The following is a 25300-nucleotide window of genomic DNA, read 5'->3' as shown; positions in this document are numbered from 1 at the left end:
GAGAACTTTGAGAATATTGTGGATATTTGGTTATTAAAATATCTTATGAAATTACTTGGAAGTAAACTATGTATTTGAATACATTTAACTTGTGATTTTTTGATGTGGGTTTGCCCTTGTGCTATGATGTTGGTGATTATCCCATCTTTGTGACAACGTCTTTGTGATGTGTGATTATCCTATTTTTGTGATGACGACTTTGTGACGTGTGATTACCCCGTCTTCATGATGACAAGCCAGGTTGGAGGCTCTCACTTTGCATGACACAGGTAATGGTGAGGCTAGGCAGGGCCAAGAGACCACATGCAAAAGATGTACTACATGGTGCATCATCCCCTACTACCCATGAGGGGGATAGTTAAATCCTTGAGGGTGTGGGTGTGGGTGTGGGTGAGGCTAGGCAGTGCCAATAAACCACATGCCAAAACAGGTGCATATCATGCCATTGTGTTTGGGTTCCGACCTGTTTGTGGCGGTATGATGTCTTGGTTGCACCTTGAGTGAGGTTTTAGGTTTTGAAATGGTATTGGAGATTTTTGTGGCTCACAGTGAATAAAATATAGTTTCATAGTTATTTTGGGAAGCTTATTACTATATTATTTTTTCATTCCTGTTGGATTAATGATTTTGATTTTGCATAAATTAAATGGAAATTTCCAAATTATAGTATGTTTTGTAAAATACTCATTATCATGAAACTTGCATTTTCCCCACCTATATTAATTATGCTACTTACTGAGCTATGTCCTATCCCATTCTTTTACAAACTTTTCAGAGTAGGCAACGATCGTTTTGAGACAGGTTTTTGTGGCTAGTAGTAGTTAGACCAACTACTGATGAAGGCTGGACTTTTGTTATGTTGCTCATTAGATGAACACACTAGAATAAGCTTGACTAATTCTTTTATATCTAACAGTGGTTATAACTTTGTTTTCACTGATGGGACAAGTTAATGATATGTAATTGTATTTATTCAAACTTCCATTCTTTTATAGCCAATGGTCCTTGTAATTATTGCATAGAGTTTTGACTTACTTTGGGAGTATCATTAATGAAATTTTTATAATAATTCTTGATATTGGTACTTTGATAATGAATTATAGATTGAATTTCCAAAAAGGAAAAATCAACAGGTACCTTTGAGATATTTTCTCATGCTTGGGAGTCTTTTGGGTTTGGGGTGTGACACAGGGCCTCCATGATCCAAACTCGCCCCGCCCCCTTCCATCCTTAGAAAGAAGTGTCAGTAGGTGCACACTGCACTCATTTCAAATTTTAATTAGAACTAGTTGCTCCATAAGGTCAACGTTTGAATATTCTCCAATTGTCACATTGAGGTAGGTAACCTCTAATTTTGTAAATTATGGAACAAGTAATATGAACCATGTCTCTCTCACGAGCCTTAACCAAACAAGCATATAGATGAAATATTTTAATAATTATATATATATATATATATATTTATTATTAGTAGTTATTCAATAATTTTGTAGAATCTTACGATTGAATATTCAAATTTATCATTGAATGCGACCATCCCATCTTTCGATGGTCATGGGTTGAGAACATGAATTGAACTTCTGGCATTGAGCTATTTCTTTGCAGGATGTCTTCCATATTTGTCTTTGACTGAAACAACCCACTAAGTAGTATATATATCAATATTAGTAGCCATGGCCTAGGGATAGACTCAGGATTTCAAATTAAGGGGAACCGGAGTATAGGCAAAAAAAAAAAAAAAAAATTGGTATCATTATTTTTTGTATTTGTTAAGTTTTTGAGTTGAGCAATTGCTTGTTAGGCTGGGTTGATTAGGCTGATTGGAGAGGAGGAGAGTTCTAAGGTTTTGGAAGAGAGAGTCAATGCAGTACTAGTATACTGTTTCAGAATTACCATAGTTATATATATATATATATATATATATATATATATATATATATATATATATATATATATATATATATATATTAGCTCAATGATCCCTAAAAAATTGTGTATATACTATATAGACATATATTCAACTTATATAAATTAATATATTTAATTAAAATCTATTTTCTTAATTTTTTTGTGCAAACATGTCCAAATTATTCATGAATTAGAAAAATAGAGAAGGCTAAAGACTTGTCCAATGTCAGCCCATTAAGTTTGTTTTTTTAAGATGAAATAGAGTTGGTGGTTGACAGTAAACTCATTGGTTTCTCAGCATTTAAAAAAAAAAAAAAAGTAAAATAAAGGAAATTTAAGAAGAAAAATAGTAGAAGTTGGCACTTGGCAGCAAAATCCATTGGTTTCTTAGCAGGTAGAAATGCAAAAGGAAAGAAACAATGGCAAAGAGCAAGAGAGGACGAAGAAAAAGAAGAAACGCGATGCAAAGATAGCGAGTTCGACTCTGATAGTATCTCATTGGTGGTGGACTTAGTGATTGAAGCTTAAAAAATGGGGAAAGAAGCTAAGTACCAAAAATTTCAGAAAATATTTAAAAAACAAAAAATTTCTTGGACTCAGGGGGCCGAGCCTCCTAGGGTCTATCCCTACATGGCCCGTTGATCTTATATATGACATATTATCTGATATTATGTTGTATGATATTTTACATATAATATATAATCTATATTAATAATTTTTTTGAAAGGTCAAAGTATACTAATTTTAGCAGCCATTTTAAAGGAAAAAAAAAAATTGTATATTAGCCGCCATTGGTCTTATATAATATATATTTATATATTATATATTATGATATACTTTATTTAGAGAAAAATAAAATCAAATATTGTAACAATTGGCTTTTGAAAAGAACATGACCTCACCTCAAAGGAAAATCCAGTCCAACTCTCCAAGTCTCAACCACCAAGGTCTACCATTTCACAATCAAAGGCGTGTGCTTGAACAATTCAAACCAAAGCCTCCTATCAACATAAAGTCATAGTCCTCCTAAGAAATGCAACCCCAACAACAAATCTACATCTGGGACATTCAAGGGTTACAAATTTCAAGAATCTAATGTGTCTCCCAATTTAGCACAACACTCCAATCACCACTAATAAAGGAAACTTCATACTTGAGGTATAACTAATTGATTAGAAAAACTATTAAATAATGTTATGATCTACAACCCAAAAAGTAGCATAATTAATAAGGGTATGGGAATAGACTGCCACATGAGGAATCTTAAGAAGCAGTTTATTACTACGATTTCTAGTGGACTTGTCAAGGATCATATTCACATAGTTGTTCTTGTTTTGGTCTTTTTTTTTTTTTTTTTTTCACAAAGTGTATCGTTTGATGATGCTTTTGATTTTATTTTTTTGCTGGAGAAGTTTGGTGGAGAATAGTAGAATAGATAGTAGACAAAAAGATAGTGCTGGGTTTTGAATTTGGATGTGTTTGATTTGTTTTGCACAACATTCCTTGTCTTTTTAACTTGATTGTTAAAGGGGTCAAGTCTGTAAACTTTGTGTCATTTCATTTGTAATAATTTTCTTTTATCCTTCATGTTCTTAACGATCCGTATGGTTGGTGTGAAATGCGAGGAGAAGAGAATATGGTGTTTGGTTGGGGTGGGGAGGGAGGAAAGAAAATGGTGGGATTTAGGAGTTTTCTCTTTAGGCCAACCATTTGAGAGAAAATTGAAAAAATTTAGATAGCCCGGAAAATTGCTCCAAGCTCTCATATAAGGGTGGGGCCTATAGTGTGTCCCATGTGTAGGGCCCACTCCTCATGTTAGAGCTTAGAAAACTACTCCGAAACTACTTAAGAATTGTCAAAGAATATAGTTTTCTCCACAAATTGAGGAGAAAAGTGGGGGAGGGGTGGGTTCAATGGAAAATTACCCATTTGCTCTCCCCCATTTAAATGTTGCATTTGTTTTCCCTTTTAGGTATGTTACATTTTTATATTTTTGTTTTCTTATTTTTTTCCTTAACTTTTAGTTTCATTTTTTCTTATATACTACTACTTTTTTTTTTTCCTTCTTGGTACTAGGGGCATAGGAGTAAATTTAAATAATCTACATTTTCTAGTCTCTTACTTTTATTTTCTTTTCCACCCCAAAAAAATATTATGGGAAAAAACTAAAATCTCTTCTATCCTCTAATTTTTCCATCTCCTTCTCAATTCTTCAATTTTTCCATTCCCCAACCAAACGGATTCTAAGTGAAGAAAAAAAAAGTAACTTCATAAATGTAATTTTTAAATTCATCTCAAAAGCTTGCTGTATTCTAATTGAGATTACAATTTCCGAAGAAGAAGAAGAGGAAATAACAAAGCAATAACAAAAATGCTCATTACAATTTTTTTCCCTAATTTTGTTTTTGAACAAAAGCAATGCTACAACCACAAACCTTTTTACAAATTGTTGAGGTGATAAATTATATTGGTTCTCATTTAAGCTTACCATTGATATCACTATTTTATTTGTCAATAACTACTCACCGCATCAACAATTTGTAAAAAATTTGTAGTTTTAGCATTTGTTGGAACATTTTAATATTAAATAATTAAAATGAATAAATTTTATAATATAAATGTAAAGACGTGGGAGTGAATGTGGAAGATGAGGAGTTAGTGAAAATGTTTAATCCCACATTGAAAAGGAGAGAGACTATTTTGTTCTTTTTAATTGTGGTGATTAATGGGCTAACATGAATTGTCTCAAATATTGGGCCAGATACGTGCGCAAGGGGGAGGTGAAGGGTGGAGGTTATCTCACCATTAATTGTGTAACTCTAGCCCATCAGAATAATATCCAAAATTAATCTTGTAACACCCACTATATTAGAATAATGGACCTAATTAATCAGATTAATTTGGGTAATAATTTCGTGAGGCCCACTGAGCCTATAAATAGACCCATTCAAACACAATTCAAGTGACTGCAATATACACTATAAAAAAAATAGAGAGATTCTTAGCAAGGAAGGGTGCTCTTTCTAGTTGAGCTTTGGGCTTGAACACTTTGTGCAGAGGTTGTTCTAGCCATACGACACTTGTTGGGCTGTTGTATCCTAGGGGAGACAAGTCAGAGACAGTCTGCACCGGTTATAAAGTTTAGCCAACCAAGGGCTTGAATCTCCTTAAAGAAAGCGAGTGTCGCGCCTCAGTCCAAATAGTGTTGTGTAATCTCTTTCTTTAAATTAAAAAAAATTCAAAAGTATTATTCATTTTCTCTTCGTGTTATTTTCATTATCATTGTGTTTGCACCAACAATTTTAAGGAGATTCAACACATGGAGTCTACACAAGAGAAACCAAATGAGCCTGTTGGAGATCTCAACAAGCCCTTTCGCTTTAAGGGAGCCCACTTCAAGAGGTGGAAAGGAAAGGTTCTCTTCTACTTGAGCCTTCTCAAAGTTGCCTACATCCTCACTGAGAAGAATCCGTCAAAGGTTCCTACCGATGAGATGAGTGATGAAGAATATATTCTTCATCAAGAAAAAATAGATAAGTATACAAAAGATGAATATAATTGTCACTCTTATCTATTGAATTGTCTTGCCAATCATTTCTATGATTATTATGATACAACTTACAAGTCTGCTAAAAAAATTTGGAAAACTTTACAAAGCAAGTATGATACTGAAGAGGCAGATGCAAAGAAGTATGCTGCTAGTAGATTTTTCTGTTACCAAATGGTGGATGGAAAATCGGTGGTGGATCAAGCATAAGACTTCCAAATGATTGTAGCAGAGTTGAGATCCGAAGGCATAAAGATCAGAGACAATTTGGTGGTAGCTGGCATAATTGACAAACTACCACAATTTTGGAGGGAGTTCCAAAAGACTTTGCGGCACAAACAAAATGAGACATCCTTGGAGACCTTGATCACACGCATCCGTGTGGAGGAGGAGGCTAGAGGACAAGATGCACTCATGACACAAGAGAGCAATGATAATTCCACCACAAAGGTAAACATTATTTCATCTAATAATAATATGCCCAAAAATCATTTTCCTAGAAATGGTCAATTGAAGCCAAAAAAGAAAGCCTTTAAAAACAATAATAGATCACCTCAATGAAGGGGAAACCCGAATAAAAATTGCAATAAGAACCAAGGACCCCCTTCACAAGATCAATTTAATAGATCCTGTTTTGTTTGTGGCAAGAGTGGGCATATTGCTCGATTTTGCAAATTTCGGAAACGTGAATCTGTCCCGCAGGCTAACGTAACCGAAGAGCCTTTAGTGGCTATGATTACAAACATCGATATGGTGCAATATGTTGAAGGGTGGTGGACAGATTCTGGTGCTAATAGGCACGTTTGCTGTGACAAAAATTGGTTCAAATTGTACACTCCTTTTGAAGAAGAAAAAACTGTTATGCTTGGTGACTCTAGCAAAACCAAGGTTCTTGGGAGTGGTGAGGTTGAATTGAAATTCACTTCTGGACGTGTGCTAACATTGAAAGATGTACTTTACACTCCATCCATGAGGAAGAATTTGATGTCAAGTTTTTTGCTTAACAAAGCTGGTCAAGCAAACTATGGAATTTGATAATTATGTAATCACTAAAAAGGGATTATTTGTAGGCAAGGGTTATGCTTGTGATGGAATGTTTAAATTGAATGTTGAGAATAATAAAGCATCTACTAGTTCAATTTATATGCTTTCTTCTATTAATTTTTGGCATGCTCGTTTGTGTCATATAAATAGTAGATATGTGGGAATCATGAGTAGTTTAGGATTAATTCCAAGACTGTCAAAAGATTTTGAAAAATGTGAAACTTGTAGTCAAACTAAGATTACAAAAAGGCCTCATAAAAGTGTTGTAAGAAATACCGAATTGCTTGAGTTAATTCACTCCGATTTATGTGAATTTGAGGGAATTTTAACTCGTGGAGGAAATAGATATATTATCACTTTTATTGATGATTTCTCAAAATATACAACTATTTATTTGTTGAAAAATAAAAGTGATGCTTTTGAAAAATTTCAAGATTTTTTAAAGGAAGTTGAAAATCAATTCGGTAGAAAAATAAAAAGAATAAGAAGTGATAGAGGCCGTGAGTATGAATCAAGTGCATTCAACTCATTTGTTCAGTCTTTGGGAATTATTCATGAAACTACTGCACCATATTCACCTGCTTCTAATGGTGTGGCTAAAAGAAAAAATAGAACTTTAATTGAGTTAACAAATGCCATGTTAATTGAATCTGGTGCACCTTTACATTTTTTGGATGAAGCTATTTTAACTGCATGTCATGTTTTAAATAGGGTGCCACATAAAAAGTCACACACCACACCTTTTGAGATGTGGAAAGGACATAAGCCAAATTTGGGATATTTGAGAGTATGAGGTTGTCTTGCTTATGTAAGGCTTACTGACCCTAAAATACCTAAATTAGGTATAAGAGCTACTACCTGTGTTTTTCTTGGTTATGCATTTAATAGTGCAGCCTATAGATTTTTTGATCTTGAAAACAAAATAATTTTTGAATCCGGTGATACAATTTTTCATGAAGAAAAATTTTATTTTAAATTGAAAAATAGTGGGGGTAAAGAAAATATTTTGTCACAACCTAGTTCTTCTACTTTACATCTACAAAATCAAGAAAATCTTGAAATGGAACCTAGAAGAAGTAAAAGAGTTAGAGTTGAAAAGGATTTTGGTCCTGATTATTATGTTTTTAATATTGAGGAAAATCCCCAAAATTTAAAAGAGGTTTTAACATCACCTAATGCTATTTTTTGGAAAGAGGTTGTAAATGATGAGATGGAATCTCTAATTTCTAATAAAACTTGGAAATTAGTAGATCTTCCACCGGGTTGTAAGACCATAGGTTGTAAATGGGTCCTTAGAAAAAAGTTGAAACCGGATGGATCAATAGATAAGTTTAAAGCTAGACTTGTTGCAAAAGGCTTTAAACAAAAAGCTGATCTTGATTTCTTTGATACATTTTCTCCGGTAACAAGAATTACATCTATTAGATTGTTAATTGCTATTGCTGCAATTTTTTATTTGAAAATTCATCAAATGGATGTAAAAATTGCTTTTCTAAATGGGGACCTAGAGGAAGAGATTTATATGAATCAACCTGAAGGTTTTGTAGAGCCTGGACAAGAAAGCAAGGTATGTAAACTAACTAAATCCCTATATGGCTTAAAACAAGCACCTAAGCAGTGGCATGAAAAGTTTGATTCTTGCATGATTGAGAATGATTATAAATCAAATGAATGTGATAAATGTATTTATTCTAAATCATGGAATAATTTACATGTTATTATTAGCCTCTATGTGGATGATATGTTGATTTTTGGCTCAAATATGCATGTTATAAATGAGACAAAAAATATGCTTAAAAACCATTTTGATATAAAAGATCTTGGTGAGGCTAGTTTTATTTTGGGCATGAAAATTACAAAAACATGTGATGGAATATATCTTGATCAATCACATTATGTTGATAAAATATTGAGAAAATATAATTTTTATGATCACAAAAATGTAGCTACTCCTTTTGATTCTAGTGTTCATTTATTTCCTGTGAATAATGATGATGAAATTTTTAATCAAAAGGATTATGCTAGTATCATTGGTAGTTTGCGTTATGCTACTGATTGTACTAGACCTAACATTGCATATGCAGTAGGAGTGCTAAGCATATTTACTAGCAAGCCTAGTAAAGATCATTGGCTAGTTATTGAGCCAGTCATGAGATATTTAATTGGTACCAAAAGTTATGGCTTGTTTTATAAAAAATACCCTGCTGTGATTGAAGGTTTTAGTGATGCCAATTGGAATACTTTGTTAGGTGATTCTCTCTCTACCACTGGTTATATTTTTACCTTAAGTAGTGGTGCCATTTGTTGGAAATCTAAAAAGCAAACAATAATTGCTAATTCAACAATGGAAGCTGAATTAATAGCATTAGCTTCAGCTAGTGAAGAGGCAAATTGGCTTAGAGATTTGTTATATGAAATTTCACTTTGGGAAAAGCCAATTCTACCTATATTAATTCATTGTGATAGCACTGCTGCAATTGGTAGAATTAAAAATCGTTATTACAATGGTAAATCCAGATCTATAAGAAGAAAGCACAGTACCGTGTGATCTTATTTGAGTAGTGGCATCATAACTGTGGATTATATTAAATCTAATGATCATCTTGCAGATCCATTTACCAAGGCCTTGGCAAAAGATAGAGTTTGGAATACATCGAGGGGGATGGAACTAAAGTCCATAGAATCATGAGCCATGTATGAAGATACCCAACCCAAAGACCAGAGATCTTGAGAATTGGGTTCAATTGGAAAAACAAATCATATGATGGTCGTAAGAAATGCACAATTAATTTTGTTAATTACTTATTTTGTAAATAATTTTTTAATTGCTAATCCCTATAATGTAAGTGCATTTATCCTGTAATGTGGAGAGGTTGAGTAAAAAACTCTTAATGAAATTTGTAGCTCGTATGAGTGGGGTGTCAGAATTACAGGAGCACCCTTGACAAAATTTCACCTATGTGAGTGTGGGGGTGGGGCCGCTCCCTATGAGATTTGGACTTAATCTCAAATACACTCATGAAACCGGGATCAGCATATGGCGGTAAAGTGCTAGCTATAAAAGCTCATGTCAACACCTGGGTTATTATGTGTAAGCAGTGACGCTTAATTTTCCTGAAGCAGTCCTAGTTCAAGTCGGAGACCACTACGACTCTAGAGTTGAGATCATTGTTTTGCTAAGTGAAGGTTCAATGCAGAGCACACCTTCATGATGCATAGTGACCCATCTTTGCCTGGTAATCTCTCTTTAACTAAAAATTTAATATTAAAATGAGTGGGGGATTGTTGAAACATTTTAATATTAAATAATTAAAATGAATAAATTTTATAACATAAATGTAAAGATGTGGGAGTGAATATGGAAGATGAGGAGTTAGTGAAAATGTTTAATCCCACATTGAAAAGGAGAGAGACTATTTTGTTCTTTTTAACTGTGGTGATTAATGGGCTAACATGAATTGTCTCAAATATTGGGCCAGATACGTGCGCAAGGGGGAGGTGAAGGGTGGAGGTGTCAAATTTGGAAATAAATCAGCACATTGGATCCTCCTACTTGACAGCCCATTCAGAGTAATTACTATATCCGTTGGTGAGTAAATGACCCGAATTAATATTCCATTTTTATTATGGAAAATAATGACAGTCTACACCGATTACATGATTCTCTTCATTTTACAGTTTTCATTTGAGAGTGGAATGGTGTTCTAAGTGTCAAAGTAAAATTGTTTGATAAGTATTTTTAAATTATGTTTTAAATACTTAAAAACAAAAACTTGTGGAACCTACTAAAAAATATTGGTTGGATAAAGAGCTCACGTCTCAAATGCAAAGTTTTTAGAAGATACCAAAATGATGTTTTCTATTGTGAGTTCTTTGTTATCTCCAAAAGATGATGGCAAGTTTATAAATAATTTCACCACCCATCGAACAAGCCTTTAAATGTCCTCTCTCTCTCTCTCTCTCTCTCTCTCTCTCTCTCTCTCTCTCTCAAACTTGGGCACATAACTTCTTTATGTGTTCTGTTAGGACATATGTGATTCATGTTAGGAACATATGTCAACATGTTATGTAATTCACTAATCCTTTGACAAAACGTACTTTAGTTGCAATTGGGTAGATCTAGGATGGATTTAATACTTCAAAAAATATGTTGTTCAAGTCTAGTATTAAAGCCATGAAGATTGGACCAAAAAATAAGTGAAGAGAAGCTGTTCATTAAAATTGGACAGATAGCTCGACAGCTACCGACAGATAGCTATCTATCGAAGTCTCGACAGCTGTAGACAGATAACTATCTATCAAGAATTACGAAATCAGAATTTTCAGATCTAATTTTCGGCCCATGCTGACATGTATGTGTAGGGTTTCTTTTCTCACAACCCTAGAAATATATATGGCTTATTTTAGAGCCCGTCACATATGAGAATATAAGGAGAACACATGCAAAAGGTGACTGAAACCTTATTCTCTCTAAAAGAAGCTACTGCGTCTTTGCGCCTTAGGGTTTTGTAACCAAGTGCTTCTTGATCTTCATTGTTGATGAAGTGAAGAACTTTGCAGCTAACATTCTTCTTCCTCAAGTTGGTGAGTGAGTCACGTACTGAGATTTGTGCAAATGAGTTAGTCACAAACTGGGATCTGTGCATCAGATTGGTGACATTCATATATTGAAGAGTTCAGAAGTTTTGAAGTGGTAAAAAGTTTCTACTGTAAGTTCATCTACGGGGATTATGGAATCTAGGGACAAACGTTTTCTACTGTAAGCTTGACTCCCATCTAACTTGGGAGTTGCTCAATGTTGGTGGCATGTGTAAAGCTCTCATTTTCGAAAAAAAGGTTAGTTTTTTGAGCTGATTGTGGATCGTGTTAGTGGATGCTTGTATAGAGGACTATGTGAAGATTGTCATCCTCTCTATGTAACAAAGTTGCTATGGCTCTTGTATGGGTTTGCACTAATAAAGAAGGGTCCTCAAGTATTGTTAGAGGGATGACCTTTTCTTTTCCCCAAGAATTCAGTCTATTAATAATGTTGACGTAACTTGAATTTAATTGTCACGTGGGATTAATTCCCATGACATGAACTCAATATTGGTGTTGGAGTCAGAGGGGCACTTTATTTGGTTCGGCAATTTGTGAACTTGCAAGAATGTAAGTCGTAACATTGCTTTGGAGAGTTGGCCGAATTTGACTAGGGTTGAAGTCCTTATTTGTCTTGGTTTCGGATTTCTACCTATCATAGGAGTCGGTTTGCATTGGATAGTGTGCACGTGAAATTTATTCCAAAGAGAATTGTTTATTAGCAAATTCCTTTCGCTGGAAGGACACGCATGGTTAATAGACTTAACTCTTCTATATAAGTCTAACCGGTGTTGTGGGATACGGTGTGTGGTAAAATCTCTTTGAGGGTATTGATTTAGGTGCAATCCGATATTTTTGAGAGAGAGTGATTTGTATTCTCTCAAATTTGATAATTAAAAAAGAGCATTGGAAGAAAGATTGACCTTGGTTGAAAAATATGGACCAGAAGGATATAATTGCAAATATAACACATGATAGTGTTGATGAGGACTCTAACTTTGCGTTGACTAGTTCTTCAAATGAGTCGGTTATGGATTCAGCTTGCACTTTCCATATGTGTCCAAAGAAGGAATGGTTTTACAAACTTGTTGAATCAAAAGTTGGTTCAGTCCGCATGGGTAATAATCAAACCTGTGAGATTTCAGGGATAGGTAAAATTAAGCTAAAGCTGCATGACGGAATAGTTCGTGTTCTAAATGTGGTTCTTTATGTTCCAGACTTGAAGAGTAATCTCATCTCACTTGGTTCATTAGAATCCAAGGGCTTCAAGATTGTTATGGAAAATGGAATTTTGAAGGTATTAAGTGGTGCTTTGGTATTGTTGTTAGCCACACGTCGAAGAAACATGTATTTCCTCAAAGGGAGTACAGTTGCAGATGAAGCAACCACAATTTCTAATACAACTAGGGAGGTTGCATCAAATACTACAAGACTTTTGGGACATGCAAGTGAAAATACTTTGAGTGAGAGTGCCAAAACCTGCAAATTGGAATTTTGTAAGCCTTCTGCCTTGGAGAAGCAAACTAGGATCAAGTTTGGTCATCATACTAAGGGTATACCTGACTTTGTACACAAAGATGTGTGGGGGCCTACTAAGGTTTCTTCTCTTGGAAGTTAGAAGTAGGCATCATGTCTTTAATGTAAAGATTTGTTGATGTGGCTTCAATTTGATGGTCATGTGGGATTAATTGACGTGGACTCAATATTTATTGGAGTCTAAAGTGGCACTTTATTTGATTAAGCAAGTTTGTATACTTGTAGGATATAAGTCCTACATTGTCTTGGCTTTGGAGTTCTACTTAGCATAGGAGGTGGTTTGCTTGGAGTAGTACTGTGCACATGGACATGCCTCCTAAATTAATATTGTTTGTATGGTAAATTTCTTTTGGTTGAAGGTCATGCAGGGTTAACCGACTTAAGTCTCCAATGCATGTATATGTGGTGTTGAGGGATAGAGTGTTTGTTGAAGGCTCTCTTTTGGGTTTGTTGCGGCTTAGTTGTTTGTTTGCTTTGTGCCTGTTGTTTCGTCTTGGCAGTGCTGTAATTTTTTTGTGTTTAGATGCAGATATGTTTTGTAGTTTTTTTTTTTTTTTTTTCTTATATCTATTTTCTTTTGGATTAACTTTGTTCATTCATAATATTTATATTGGCTTAAAATATTTTCACAATCAATCTTATTTTGGAGAATATATGAATATAATATATCTAGCTGTGAATTTATCAAAATTCACATGTAATTAAAAAAAATATTGGATAGTGTAACATTACTTATGCTATGTTTGGATGTTGGGAGAAGAAGGGGAGTAGAGTAGAGTAGAGTAGAGAGAGGGAGAGTAATTAAATTACTTGTTTGGATGTTTTTTATGGAACGAGGGGAAGGGGTTTGAACTACTTCTAACCCCTCATTTTTAATTCCTCCAAATTGGAGAGATTTGGAGAAAGAGTGGAGTATAAAAATGCTTGACCAAATGAATTACCAAATTTGCCCTTACTATATTAACAAAATTACAAATGAAAAGACTAATTATTCTCTTTCCCTTACTTAATTTTAAAAACATTCAAATAAGGTGAAGGATAATCATTCCCCTTTACTCTCTTCTCCACTACTCTCCTTCCCTCTACTCTCCTCTCTCTCAAAACTTTCAAACAAAGCATTAGAGTTATACCAGGTATAATTTGAACCCAACTCATATATATATATATATATTAGTTATTCAAAAATTTTGTAAAATCTTACAGTTGAATATTCAAATTTATCACCAATTGCTCAAATTTATCATCGAATGGGACCATCCCATCTTTCGTTGGCCATGGGTTGATAACATGAATTGAACTCTTGGAATTGAGCTATTTCTTTGCAGGACCTCCTCTATGATAGTGTCATCGCAGTATACTTTATCCACCAAGTTCAAGATGAATTGGTGTGGTTCCTCTATGACCCTAAAATATTGTGTTTCAAAAAAAAAAAAGACACTAAAATATTGAACCATGAGCGAATAAAGACATGAAAGAAAAGTATATTAGTTAGTTATTGCGAGGCCCTTGCCTAAGCTGGGTGGCGATTTTCGTGACATTTCTCATTGGTGCGTAGCGTATTCTAGCCACTTGCATTACACTTTGATTTTGCTATACGAAATGAAATTGGGCCAATATGCCTACCGAAAATTGAATCTGGGCCTAAATTAGAAGATTCAGTGCCTATATATATATATATATGACTACACAATAAAAAATATATATAAGAAAGAAAAAAATTCAATTAGTTAACAGAAACTTCAATTCGACATCCAACTTTAATGGAAAGAAAATTGTAATGGGATGGGAAGAAAATATAGACCAATAAATAAAAGCCAAATGCTAACCTCCATGACTATCATAGAAAGGGTGGAACCGTCCAAATTTGGATAAGCTGCATGCTACAAAAGAAAACACTGTAAATTTAGCATACAATAACATAATCTATGGAAAATTATTAAGATTATGAGTCCACTAAATGGACCCATTGAAAAGCCGACCTAGAGAAGTAGTCTAAAAATAAAGAGCACTAAAAAATTGATAACAATTAATTAGAAAAAATATCAATATCTTTGTGGAGAGAGGCCAACTCATCAGTATGAACTAAAAAACATTGATTAAAAAAAATTATAGAGTATTTGACTATTTTCTCTCTCTCTTGACGTCTCTTTACTCCCTTGAGTTTAGCTTTAGGTTTTAAGATTCTTTATATGTTACAACTTAATAGTAGTTATGTAGTAGTTGGTTTGTTTAGTTTACTTTGGGCTTATGTAAAATTAATATGGAAGAGTCCCCAAAAAAATTTAAACTAATAAATTAATCAATTAATTAAAATAAATTATAATGAGGCGTAAATTGATGAGGCTTGTAAAATTGATGTGTCAAAATTTAAAATTGTCAACAAAAAGTCAAAGGATTTGATTTTATATTATATATAGATGACTTACTTTATTTAGAAAAAAAATCTAATATTGTAACAATTGGCTTTTGAAATGAACATGACCTCGTCACAGAGGAAAAACCCAGTCCAACTCTCCAAGTCTCAACTACCTCTCCAAGTCTCAACTACCAAGGTCTACCATTTCACAGTCAAGGTCTACATTTCACAGTCAAAGGCGTGAGCTTGAACAATTCAAACTGAAGGCTTTTATCAAACTTCAACCTACTATCATTGTGTATATATAAGTCTCATTCATACCCAACATATGTTAACATTGATTTTCAAACACAAGCTGATATTAATCTCCTTCAATCTTCATCTTTCTTTCTTTCTTTTGATCAGTTCAATCTTCATCCTTAATTTGATATTACAAGTTTTCTTGCATAACCCCCTTAAGACCATCATGGAGGTATCACCATTGAGGCAAGTCAGAAAAGAAAAAGAAGCAAAGAAAACCAAATGGGTATTGAAGTTGAAGTTTGGTGTAACTTGGAAGGCCATCAAAAAGGCATCATCATCCGCTATGAAGCTTAATCATTTTCATCTAATTTGTGCATCAAGCATGAAACAACTCTCCCTAGTCCGGGTTCAAGCAGAGGAGGCTGTTAAGCCAATTCAACAAGCACATGCAAAGAAAAAAGCTTCTCATCATGTCACAAAATCACTATTATCCCTCCTCCAATTGCCATACACAGCTTCAGATTTTATAGACTGGGGTGATCTAATGACTCCCACCAAGTCTCCAAAGGAAAACATATCAACAAAATGGCGTGAAATTCATGATTTGCACAATTGGGACAATCTTCTTGACCCTCTCCATCCTTGGCTTCGACGCGAAATTATTAAATATGGAGAATTTGCGCAGGCTACTTATGATGGATTTGACTTTGATCCTTTGTCCGAGTTTTGTGGGAGTTGTAGATACAACCGGCACAAGCTTTTCGAAGAATTAGGCCTAACAAATCATGGTTACAAGGTTACTAAATACATCTACGCCATGTCACATGTAGATGTTCCGAGTTGGTTTGAGAGGTCACATCTAGGTGAAACATGGAGCAAAGATTCCAATTGGATGGGCTATGTAGCGGTTAGCAACGATGAAGAATCAGAAAGGATTGGAAGAAGAGACATAGTCATGGCATGGCGAGGTACAATTTCTCCAACTGAATGGTTCACAGATCTTAAGGCAATGCTTGAGCGTATTGGGGATGGGAAAATAAAGGTCCAACATGGGTTTCGTAGTATTTATAAATCAAAGAGTGAGTTCACCAGGTATAACAAGTTGAGTGCTTCTGAGCAAGTCATGGAAGAAGTGAATAGACTCATCAAGTTCTATAAAGCAAAAGGTGAAGGTATAAGCTTCACCATCACTGGGCATAGCCTTGGTGGTGCTTTGGCTCTCCTCAATGCTTATGAAGCTGCTACTTCAAACCCTGGCCTTCCCATTAGTATCATTTCTTTTGGAGCACCAAGGGTTGGGAACTTGGCATTTAAGGAAAAGCTTGATGAAATAGGGGTAAAAACACTACGCATTGTAGTTAAGCAAGATATAGTCCCAAAATTTCCAGGGTTCATATGTAACAATATTCTTCATAAGCTTAATTTTGTTACTAAAAAATTCAATTGGGTTTATAGGCATGTAGGAAGCCAGTTGAAACTTGACATGTTCATGTCACCTTATTTAAAGCGTGAGTCTGATTTGATAGGCAGCCATAATTTGGAGATATACCTCCATCTCTTAGATGGATTTCTTGGCAAGCAGCGCAAGTTTCGGTGGAATGCTCGGAGAGATGTTGCATTGGTGAACAAGACAACAGATATGCTAATTGAGGAGTTGAGGATCCCTAAGTTTTGGTATCAATTGCCTTACAAGGGGCTTGTGCTTAACAAACATGGAAGGTGGGTTAAACCGTGTAGAGAACCTGAAGATGTTCCTTCTCCATTATCTGTAGCATCTGAGAATGAACTGCATTAATTTGTAGATACATAGATGTTTCAAATTGTAATATCAAGCAGTTTTGAGCTTTAAGCTTCTAAGTTTCGTTGAGGATGTTGGGCACTTGAATTGATATCGATTTGTGACATTGTATTCTAAATTGCACTCCAAACTAAATCCTTTGTTTATTCAATCCTTCGGCATCATGTTTGTCACCATGTTCCGCAAACCATTTTTATACCACAGGCACCTTTTAGAATCTAACAAATGATTCACTAATGCTGGAACAGACACCACCCAGCTGTCACCTTCATAAAATTTTCAACAAGTAGTCAATCCGTTATTACTGTTTATTAGGCTTTGGAAAACAGGCAATAATGGAGGCTGCTTGTAACACCCCAAGCCTTTTTCTTAAGCAAATTTTAGATGTGAATAATATCTCAAATGAATTTTATTTTTCTTTTTAAGATAGTTAATAATTCTATTTTTCTTTGAGCTTCTTCTACTCACAACCACCCATTATCACCACTTAAAGCAACCTAAACCATACCAGCATCCAGTGGTGGCTCTAGGAATTTTTTTCAGGGTGTTTCTCAAGAAGTATAAATTACACAATCTAATAAAAAGAAAATTTTATATATTGACAACAACAACAACAACAACAGCAGCAGTAAAAAACATGCAAATACATAAAGTTTTACAACATAAAGCTTGTAGAGTTCCGTTGTGGTTGTTGTTAGTATTGCTGAATAGGGATGGACGGCGATAGCTGGAGAGAGTAAGTGAGTTTCTTATTTCCTTTTAGCCTTTAGGTTTGATTTAGTTTTAGTTTAAATTGTTTAATGACTTGTGAATCTGTGAATTAAAAATGTAATCGTGTTGGTGTTGGAGTAGTGATAGTCTTAGTCTGAGATGAGATTGATCTTGTACTGGGTTTTTCCATTTGCATTTGGTTTGGGCCTTGTTATCGGTTTTATTATAATTTTTTTTTCCAGATTTTTGTTCAAGTTTTTTTTTGGGGGGGGGGGGGGGGGGTTTCCATGGTTTTATAAACTAGTATGGTGAATGAACCGAAAAAGAGATCGGTTATTGGTTTTTTGGTCAGACCGAGATCTGACCAATGGTTGAACCGGTGACATCATAAATAATATAATTAATAAAATTTTAAATTACATAAATAAAAATATAATAATTTTATTACTAATAATATGATAGCAAAATGTAAAAACATAATATTTAGTGACACTTTTCGTGTAAATTTAATCAAATTTCCTTAGAATGGACAACCACATGTTTAATTATAATCATAAAAATAAAAATTTTATTTTATATATATATATAATGAATTAATTGATATTATATAAAATTAAGTAACTTTTTAAGTTTATTCACTTAATTAACTAAAGCTACTATTTTTTTCTACTCAAAATTATCGGAAATAGAAAGAAAAAAAAAAAAGTAGTTGTACAATGAAAAAGGCTAAAGTTACGTGACTTTGACTAATTAATTGTATAATATATATTATAATGTTTTTGATAAAAAGTAGTCGTACAATGACAGTATGTAAGGTAAAGCAAAAACTAAAAGTAAAGCCGTAGTATAGGTTTAAAAGAATATAAAAACATGTGATTCTTTTGCTTGAAAGACCCTAATATATTGTTAAGTTGCTCAAATTATGGACCAAAATTTAATTTTATTGGCATAAAAAAAAATTCAGGGTGTTCTCACATTTTTTTTTTTAAAAGTAGATAAATATAAAATTTTAAATTATTATGTATAAATTTTTTTTCAGGTCAGGGTGGTCCTGAGACCACCCTGGCCATAAGGTGGCGCCGCCCCTACCAGCACCGCTCCATTTTAATGGATGCAGCAAGTGCTCCTTGAGTTGCTGAAACAGTGGTGTAAAGGTGAAATTTTTTGGATCCACTTCCTTATTTGTTTTGGTTATGGTCTAAAGCTTGTGTAGAGTCAATCTCTTGGGTGGGGATAATATTTTGATATGGGCATTTCTTCTTGAGGATGTTTAAAAAGTGGGTAATTCAAGCTTCAGATATGGGTTGTGTGAGATGTTTCTTTTAGTTTTGTACGATTTATGGTTTTGTATGAGTTTTGCTAAACTTTGTTTTGTGATCGCTTGTTGTGTTAATTTCTTAAAATTTTGGTGTTTATGTATAGTACCAATGATAAAACGGTTTGTTGAGGATGAACATATGATAAGGGGATATGGTCTTTGGTGTTCAAAAAGGCCATTGGACCATACTTAATACTCAATTTATTTTCTGTAGAAACTCTACACACATTGTAGTTAAAAGTTCATAATAACTACCATAGATTGAATCTGGAAGCCTAAGATGGCTATAATGAAAGCTAATACACATATCTTTTACCTGATTCAAGTCTCAAAGCATTTTGGCTAGTATAATAATTATAATGATTTTTCTTTTGGGACTGTAAATCTATCCTTAACAGATTTGAGTAAGCTGAATTACGTGATTTTTAATACATTATAGAAAAAACATTTTGAGTTAAATTTTTGGTGGTACATACTAGACATATAAAGGCTTCTCCCTATTTAATTTCAAGCTTTTTGGATAACACTAAGTGGACCAAATGAATTTTATTAAAAGGGCTGACCTGATAGAAGTTATCTGAAAGTGTGATTAGGATGCTGAGACTTTAAGGAATTTACTCAAGGCTTTTATTGTGTGGTTTAGCTTGTAAGTTTATATGTGTTTTCTTTGAAAAGTGTTTTACTTTGGCTAATTTTATCATGGTTTGGTAGTGACATACGTTGTATCAAGTTGGTAAATGCACATTGTTTGCTGAAGGGAAATTAAAGGCTTTGGATGTGTTGTAGTCCTATGAGTTTTTTGTATGCTTGTCTGCTTCCCATTTGGGTAGGGGTACTTGTCTTGGGATGGTCAAATTAGGCTTTAGGGCCTCAAGTTTGATTTTTGAGGGAATCCTTTCCGATTTATGGAGACAAATTTGATAGCGTAATTTTGTAGTAGGCCTTGTTATTAATAGGCTTTGTTATTAATAGGCTTGATACTTGTGTTTCTAGGTTCCAAGGTACTTGGTGATGGAACTAGTAACTTGATTGGTTGAATGCGATGCCCAGTTGAGGTAAATTTGGATCGGACTGCTGAGGTAAGTAGCTTTTAAATGGAATTTTTGGAAAAAAAACCATTTTTCATAAATGTTGTTTTTGGGTCAAACACATTTAAAAAAAAAAAAAATATATATATATATATATATGGATATATGTTTTCTTAAAAGTATTGTGTCGTGACCCTATTATATATTGTTATATATGAAAATGCATCATATTTGGTATTGTATTTGGGGAAATGCATAAATTGTTGACATGGAAAAATGAGTATCTTTTGTTTAATCTTTGATAAGGAAATCATGGATTTTATGGTATATTGGAAAAATTAAAGATGCTTATCTTGTCTTGTTATTTGGGAAATTGATAGAAAATCTTTTTGACAAGAATGAAGTTGAAAACCTTACAAACTTTGTGAAAGTTAGATTATTTAAGGTTTTTCTGAAATTACCTGGTTATAAACTATGTATTTGAAAGGAAATGTATACTTGTGAGTTTTATGTGGTTTTAACCCTATGCCATGTGTGATTTCCCAATGATCACCCGATTTGGTTTCCGTAGTTTTTGTGACAACAAAATCAGATCCAGGTCAGTGCCCTTTCACTTTAGATGACACATTCTTCCTTGCTGTCCATGGGGGGAAGATGTTCATTGATTGTGTGTGGCTAAGGCTGCTGCCCATGGGGCCAAAAGACCACATGCAAAAGAGATCCTATTTAACGCACTCTCCCTACTGCCCATAGGGGGAGAGAAAAACCTTGAGGGTATAGGTGAGGCTACTGTCCATGGGGCCAAGAGACTGCATACCAGAGAGGAAAATATCATACCAGTTGTGAATGGGTGGATCCCCTGACCAGTCTATGTGGTAGTGTGGTATATTTCTGATAAATTACCGTATGTTAATTTTATGGTATTGAAAATTATATTGTTAGTGCTCACAGATTATAGTATATAGTTTTAAGGTATTTACTTTGAGAAACTTTGTGCTTCATTACTCAATGATTCTTGTCATATTATATTATTATTATTGAAAATGAAACTTGCATTTCCCCCACCCCCATTAATTATGTTACATACTGGGCTTTAGCTCATCCCACTCTCTAACAGTTTTTCAGATAAATTTGCCATACGTCGAGCATGGAGCTTGTTTTATTGGTGGTGACTGGAGCATTATGCTAATTGAGAGATTTATGCTATGATTGGTTGGTGACTCAACTTACTAAATTTATCGAGGCCATAGCTAATTCTATCGGAGGTTGGGCTCTTGAGATTTTTTAGCCTTGGGCATCGTAAGCCTAGATTCTATTGTTGAGGTTGCCTATCCTAGGAAGAATTGTGATTATATGTTGATGCATTTGGAGTTTAGAAATTTCATTCATATTTGGAGGCATCATTTGTTATTTGTATTGTTTGTAAATGTCTCATAAAGCTCTGACTTATATCGTGGAGAGTTCACAATGTTTATTTATCTTTATATAAATAAATAAATAAATCCCCTACAATATCTATCTAAGGCTCGGTTTTTCATGCTTTGGACCCTTTTGGGTTTGGGGCGTGACACTGTTGACATGAAAAAATTAGCAAACATTCCTTTGGATGGATCAAACCCATAAAGCAATGACAGAAGTTTAAGATTCATTGAGACTACCCAACTCCTTAGTCTTAAAAATGCTGATTTTATGAATAAGTGATTGCCCTTCTTTTAGGGAAATTAACACGAAATTCTCAAACCTGTGAGAAACAAAAATGGAGAAAACAAACGATAAAGAAAAAAAAATAATCACACGCACAAGACAGTACTTACGTGGTTTAATTTGCCTACGTCCTCAGAGTTGCAGAGATTTCACTATTATTAGGGAAAAATTACAAAGTGCGTCATACAATTTTTCACTCTCACAAAAACAACTAGAAACCCTAAGTCTCAAAAAATCTCCGATTAAAAACCACACAACATTATTTCGGATGTAAACCAAATCAAACACAACTAAGCTCCACAAAGCCCAACTCTTCTCTAACGCTTGCTGCCCAACAAAACTAGTTAAGTATAGGACATACTCAAATTGTGAAAATAAAAATAATGGTTGGGTTTGGTATAGTGGGTCCCAAGGCTTCATAAGATTCATGAGGTTCTAACCAGCATCTTGGCTAACTCATAAAGGGTTCATTCTTGTTATTACCTAATGTAATTGTTCCACTTGAACACAAATCCATGTCATTGTCACACACAAATCCGATGTCTCATGAAAATGTGCCTAGAAAAGTCATCTATTAAGCTGAAGATAACAAAATTATAGAAGGCAAGTGACTATATTTTGAGAGATGATAGCTTACATTATATAAGGCAGACTATTATTGTTTTAGTGGTGATAGAGCCATGGTCATAGGGAAACACAAAGTTAACTATGGTATATTCAAATGATGGCCACTCCATGGCAGAACATTTGGTTTTGGTGAACGACTTGCTTTTATAGTCTCCGGCCTTAATTCCTAGCCACTCAGCTTGGATTTAATTGTCCGATCATGATAGTCTATTTTTATTTTCTGAAATGAAAATAGTCAAGGGCTAAGAAGAAAAGTTTAAAATTTAGAAAAACAAGCCTCACCAGATCAAAGTCACAGAGCCAGGATGCCTACTAAACTCGTGTGACATTACTTAAACTACCTTTCTAAAACTGATCATCATCATTATTCTCAGAATTCAAGCTTGGTAGGATGTAAGATCTAAAAACTTGTTCCATATTAGGACTTTTCTTCAAATTATCACAAGCAACTTCTCGAGATGTGTCATGGAAAAATCGGTAGAATTTCTTACTGCAGACAGTCAAATATCAGGGACAGTATGATGAGTGGAATTAGGAATGGTGCATAGTAGAATTCCATCATCCCAAAGGAACCAAGCATAGTAACTTGGTATAGTATCAGAGCCGCTAATATGGGTTTATGCATGTGTGGCCACATCCTTCCATAGCTTTCGTAGGATGCAACATAAACTATGAGTGTCTGTCAGATAAAACATAGGAAAGAAAACTATATTGACATGAAAAAAAGTGGGGCAAATAATTGAGCATGAGACAGCTTAGAAAATAGCCTGGTCAAATAAAAATCAGAAACTCTATAAAAATAAATGAACCTCACCTGATTTCTAAGAATTAGCCATCCGAGGCCAAAGTAAGCCACACCAAATGGAATAATAATAGGACCCATAACAGAGTAGCAGAGGACAATTGTGAAGACCAACATGTCACTAGGAACACAAGTTCCATACCCAACATCTCCAGGAAGCCAAGCCTCCTTCAACTCGGACTCAGTCTTACAAAGATACTTCCTCTTTAAATGGTATATAATTAGAGGAACTATTCTGGATAGCTCAAGACCATAGCCAACAAAGGACCTGGGAATCAAACAATTATTAAATTGAATGAAGAGTGAAAAATTGTTAGGATAATGCATGGATAGTGATGATAATTAGACAAGAATGTGTCTAATGCCCAAGCAAAAATTTAACGTCATCTAAACAGATAGTAATGCAAAAGTAAAAGACCAAATAGTATATGAAGGCCAGCTATATCATCAAAATCCAGCTCAGGAAGAATGGGAAGATTTTGATACAAAGGGTGTATGACACAAAATAAAATAGTTCCATTTATATTCTATATCATATGAGGGTGCACATCCACCTTTTAGACTTGAATCATGAAATATGTCATCACTACGGACCATGAACAAAAGAACCGGCTTCTCATTGACAAGAACATAATTTATTGGGGGGTGGGGGGGTTACAAAATAAAAAAGAAACAAAAAAATATATATAAGAATTTCAAAATCATGATCTTACACCAAAGCCACATAGGTCAGGAAGAATGTTGCATTGAGTAACACTCCAATGAAAACATCAAACACTATAAAATAAAAATATTTTCCTGAAGCAGCTCTCACTACATGACTCTCCGACAGAATTCCTTCAGCCATAGAGAGAAACAAAAGGAACTGAAGCAACAAAGCCAAAAAAATCATAAGTGCAGGCTGAGAGAGGAAAGCATCCAACACTGTCTTGATTGCATCCAAATTCACAATTGACTTTGAAAAAGGTAGATGATGATGTCGAAAATGTCACCAGTTAGTTGCAAGCACTCTCCAACTGGAACCAGACCTGCAAAAAAAAGCAAAGAGACCTAAAAGAGAGCACCGGTGTGGTGCCGGCCAAAAACCCTCCGAATGTCAAGTTAGAATTTCTTTTCAACCCTAAAGTATTAGAGTTGAGTCAAATGTGCCTACCTCGCTTGGTGAGGGTTTTGGAGTATATATAGTAGCGTAGGGCCGAGATTCTCGCCTTGGTCAAGTGATCCTTTCCTTCTAGGAGAGTGACTCCTGAAAATCCGGATCTCTTAGAGTTCTTTTCCTTATATGAATTTTCAATTAAGGCTTAACGTGTAGCGCAAGAGTTCTTCATATACACGTTGGCGTGAATTACAATCAAGGCCACGTCAGCCCTAATCATATAATATGACTTGGGGTAACACGGAGAAGGACAGGGGAAATTATGTGCATCCACTCTACCTGTCCGTCCACGACAAATCCGTCCTCCTTAGTCATATCACCCGTCACCTTCTCACAACGGTTTTTACATGTAGTGGTACCGTCATGTTTGTTTTATCCCCATCAGTTGCCCCCTCATTCCATGATACCGTCACCTCGCCAAAGCGGTCTCATGGAATGACGGTTATAATTTCTGACGGACAGGCTGGAATGCTGTCCTAAATGCTCAAGGACACGTGGAGGAAATTTAATGGTCGTTTGCTGGAATTGAGGCGTCCCTTCGTTTACCGCGCCGTTCCCCCTATATATATATCATCCACCGTATTCATTTTTACACTTTTTAGAGAATTTTCTAATCAGAGCGCAACTGTCAACTCTTTTCAGAGAGCAACCGTCTCCTTTGGAAGCCGGGAAACAACGTGGTGATAACTTTCTCCGTCGTGCGCGTCTCGCCGTCTACTTGTAAGTTTTTCTCACCGTCTGCTTGTAAGCTATTCTTATACAACGTTTCATTCCTTATTTCCCTTGTTGGTCCCGTCGTCGGTATAAATCTAGAGCCTTAGGCTTCCTTTACCCGTCATATGTAGGTGTCAGATGTCTAGTGAGGCGTCAAGTAGTCAATCTTGTGCCCGCAAAGGAGCGGGTTATGAAGAGGTGTTCCCGTCAGGTCAAGCAGACCAAGACAC

At 34.7% G+C, this 25300-nt stretch overlaps 2 protein-coding genes across 2 annotated transcripts; one reads left to right on the top strand and one right to left on the bottom strand.

Moving 5' to 3' along the window:
- Positions 1–15321: 15321 nt before the first annotated feature.
- On the top strand, positions 15322–17142 carry LOC142636896 (phospholipase A1-Igamma1, chloroplastic-like). The gene has a single exon (XM_075811180.1). It carries the CDS (start codon positions 15436–15438, stop codon positions 17005–17007), a length of 1572 nt encoding a protein of 523 aa, XP_075667295.1. The 5' UTR covers positions 15322–15435; the 3' UTR covers positions 17008–17142.
- Positions 17143–22743: 5601 nt separating this feature from the next.
- On the bottom strand, positions 22744–25195 carry LOC142635444 (CSC1-like protein ERD4). The gene is made up of 4 exons (XM_075809597.1): positions 25189–25195; positions 24150–24228; positions 23208–23468; positions 22744–22888 (listed from the first exon to the last, which is right to left on the bottom strand). Exons 1-4 carry the CDS (start codon positions 25193–25195, stop codon positions 22744–22746), a joined length of 492 nt encoding a protein of 163 aa, XP_075665712.1.
- Between the last annotated feature and the right edge of the window lie 105 nt (positions 25196–25300).

This window comes from Castanea sativa, chromosome 5 (assembly GCF_040712315.1).
Source record: "Castanea sativa cultivar Marrone di Chiusa Pesio chromosome 5, ASM4071231v1".
Classification (NCBI taxonomy): Eukaryota; Viridiplantae; Streptophyta; class Magnoliopsida; order Fagales; family Fagaceae; genus Castanea; species Castanea sativa.
The sequence above is the reverse complement of the archived record's forward strand: the minus strand, read 5'-3'. Positions and strand labels throughout refer to the sequence as shown.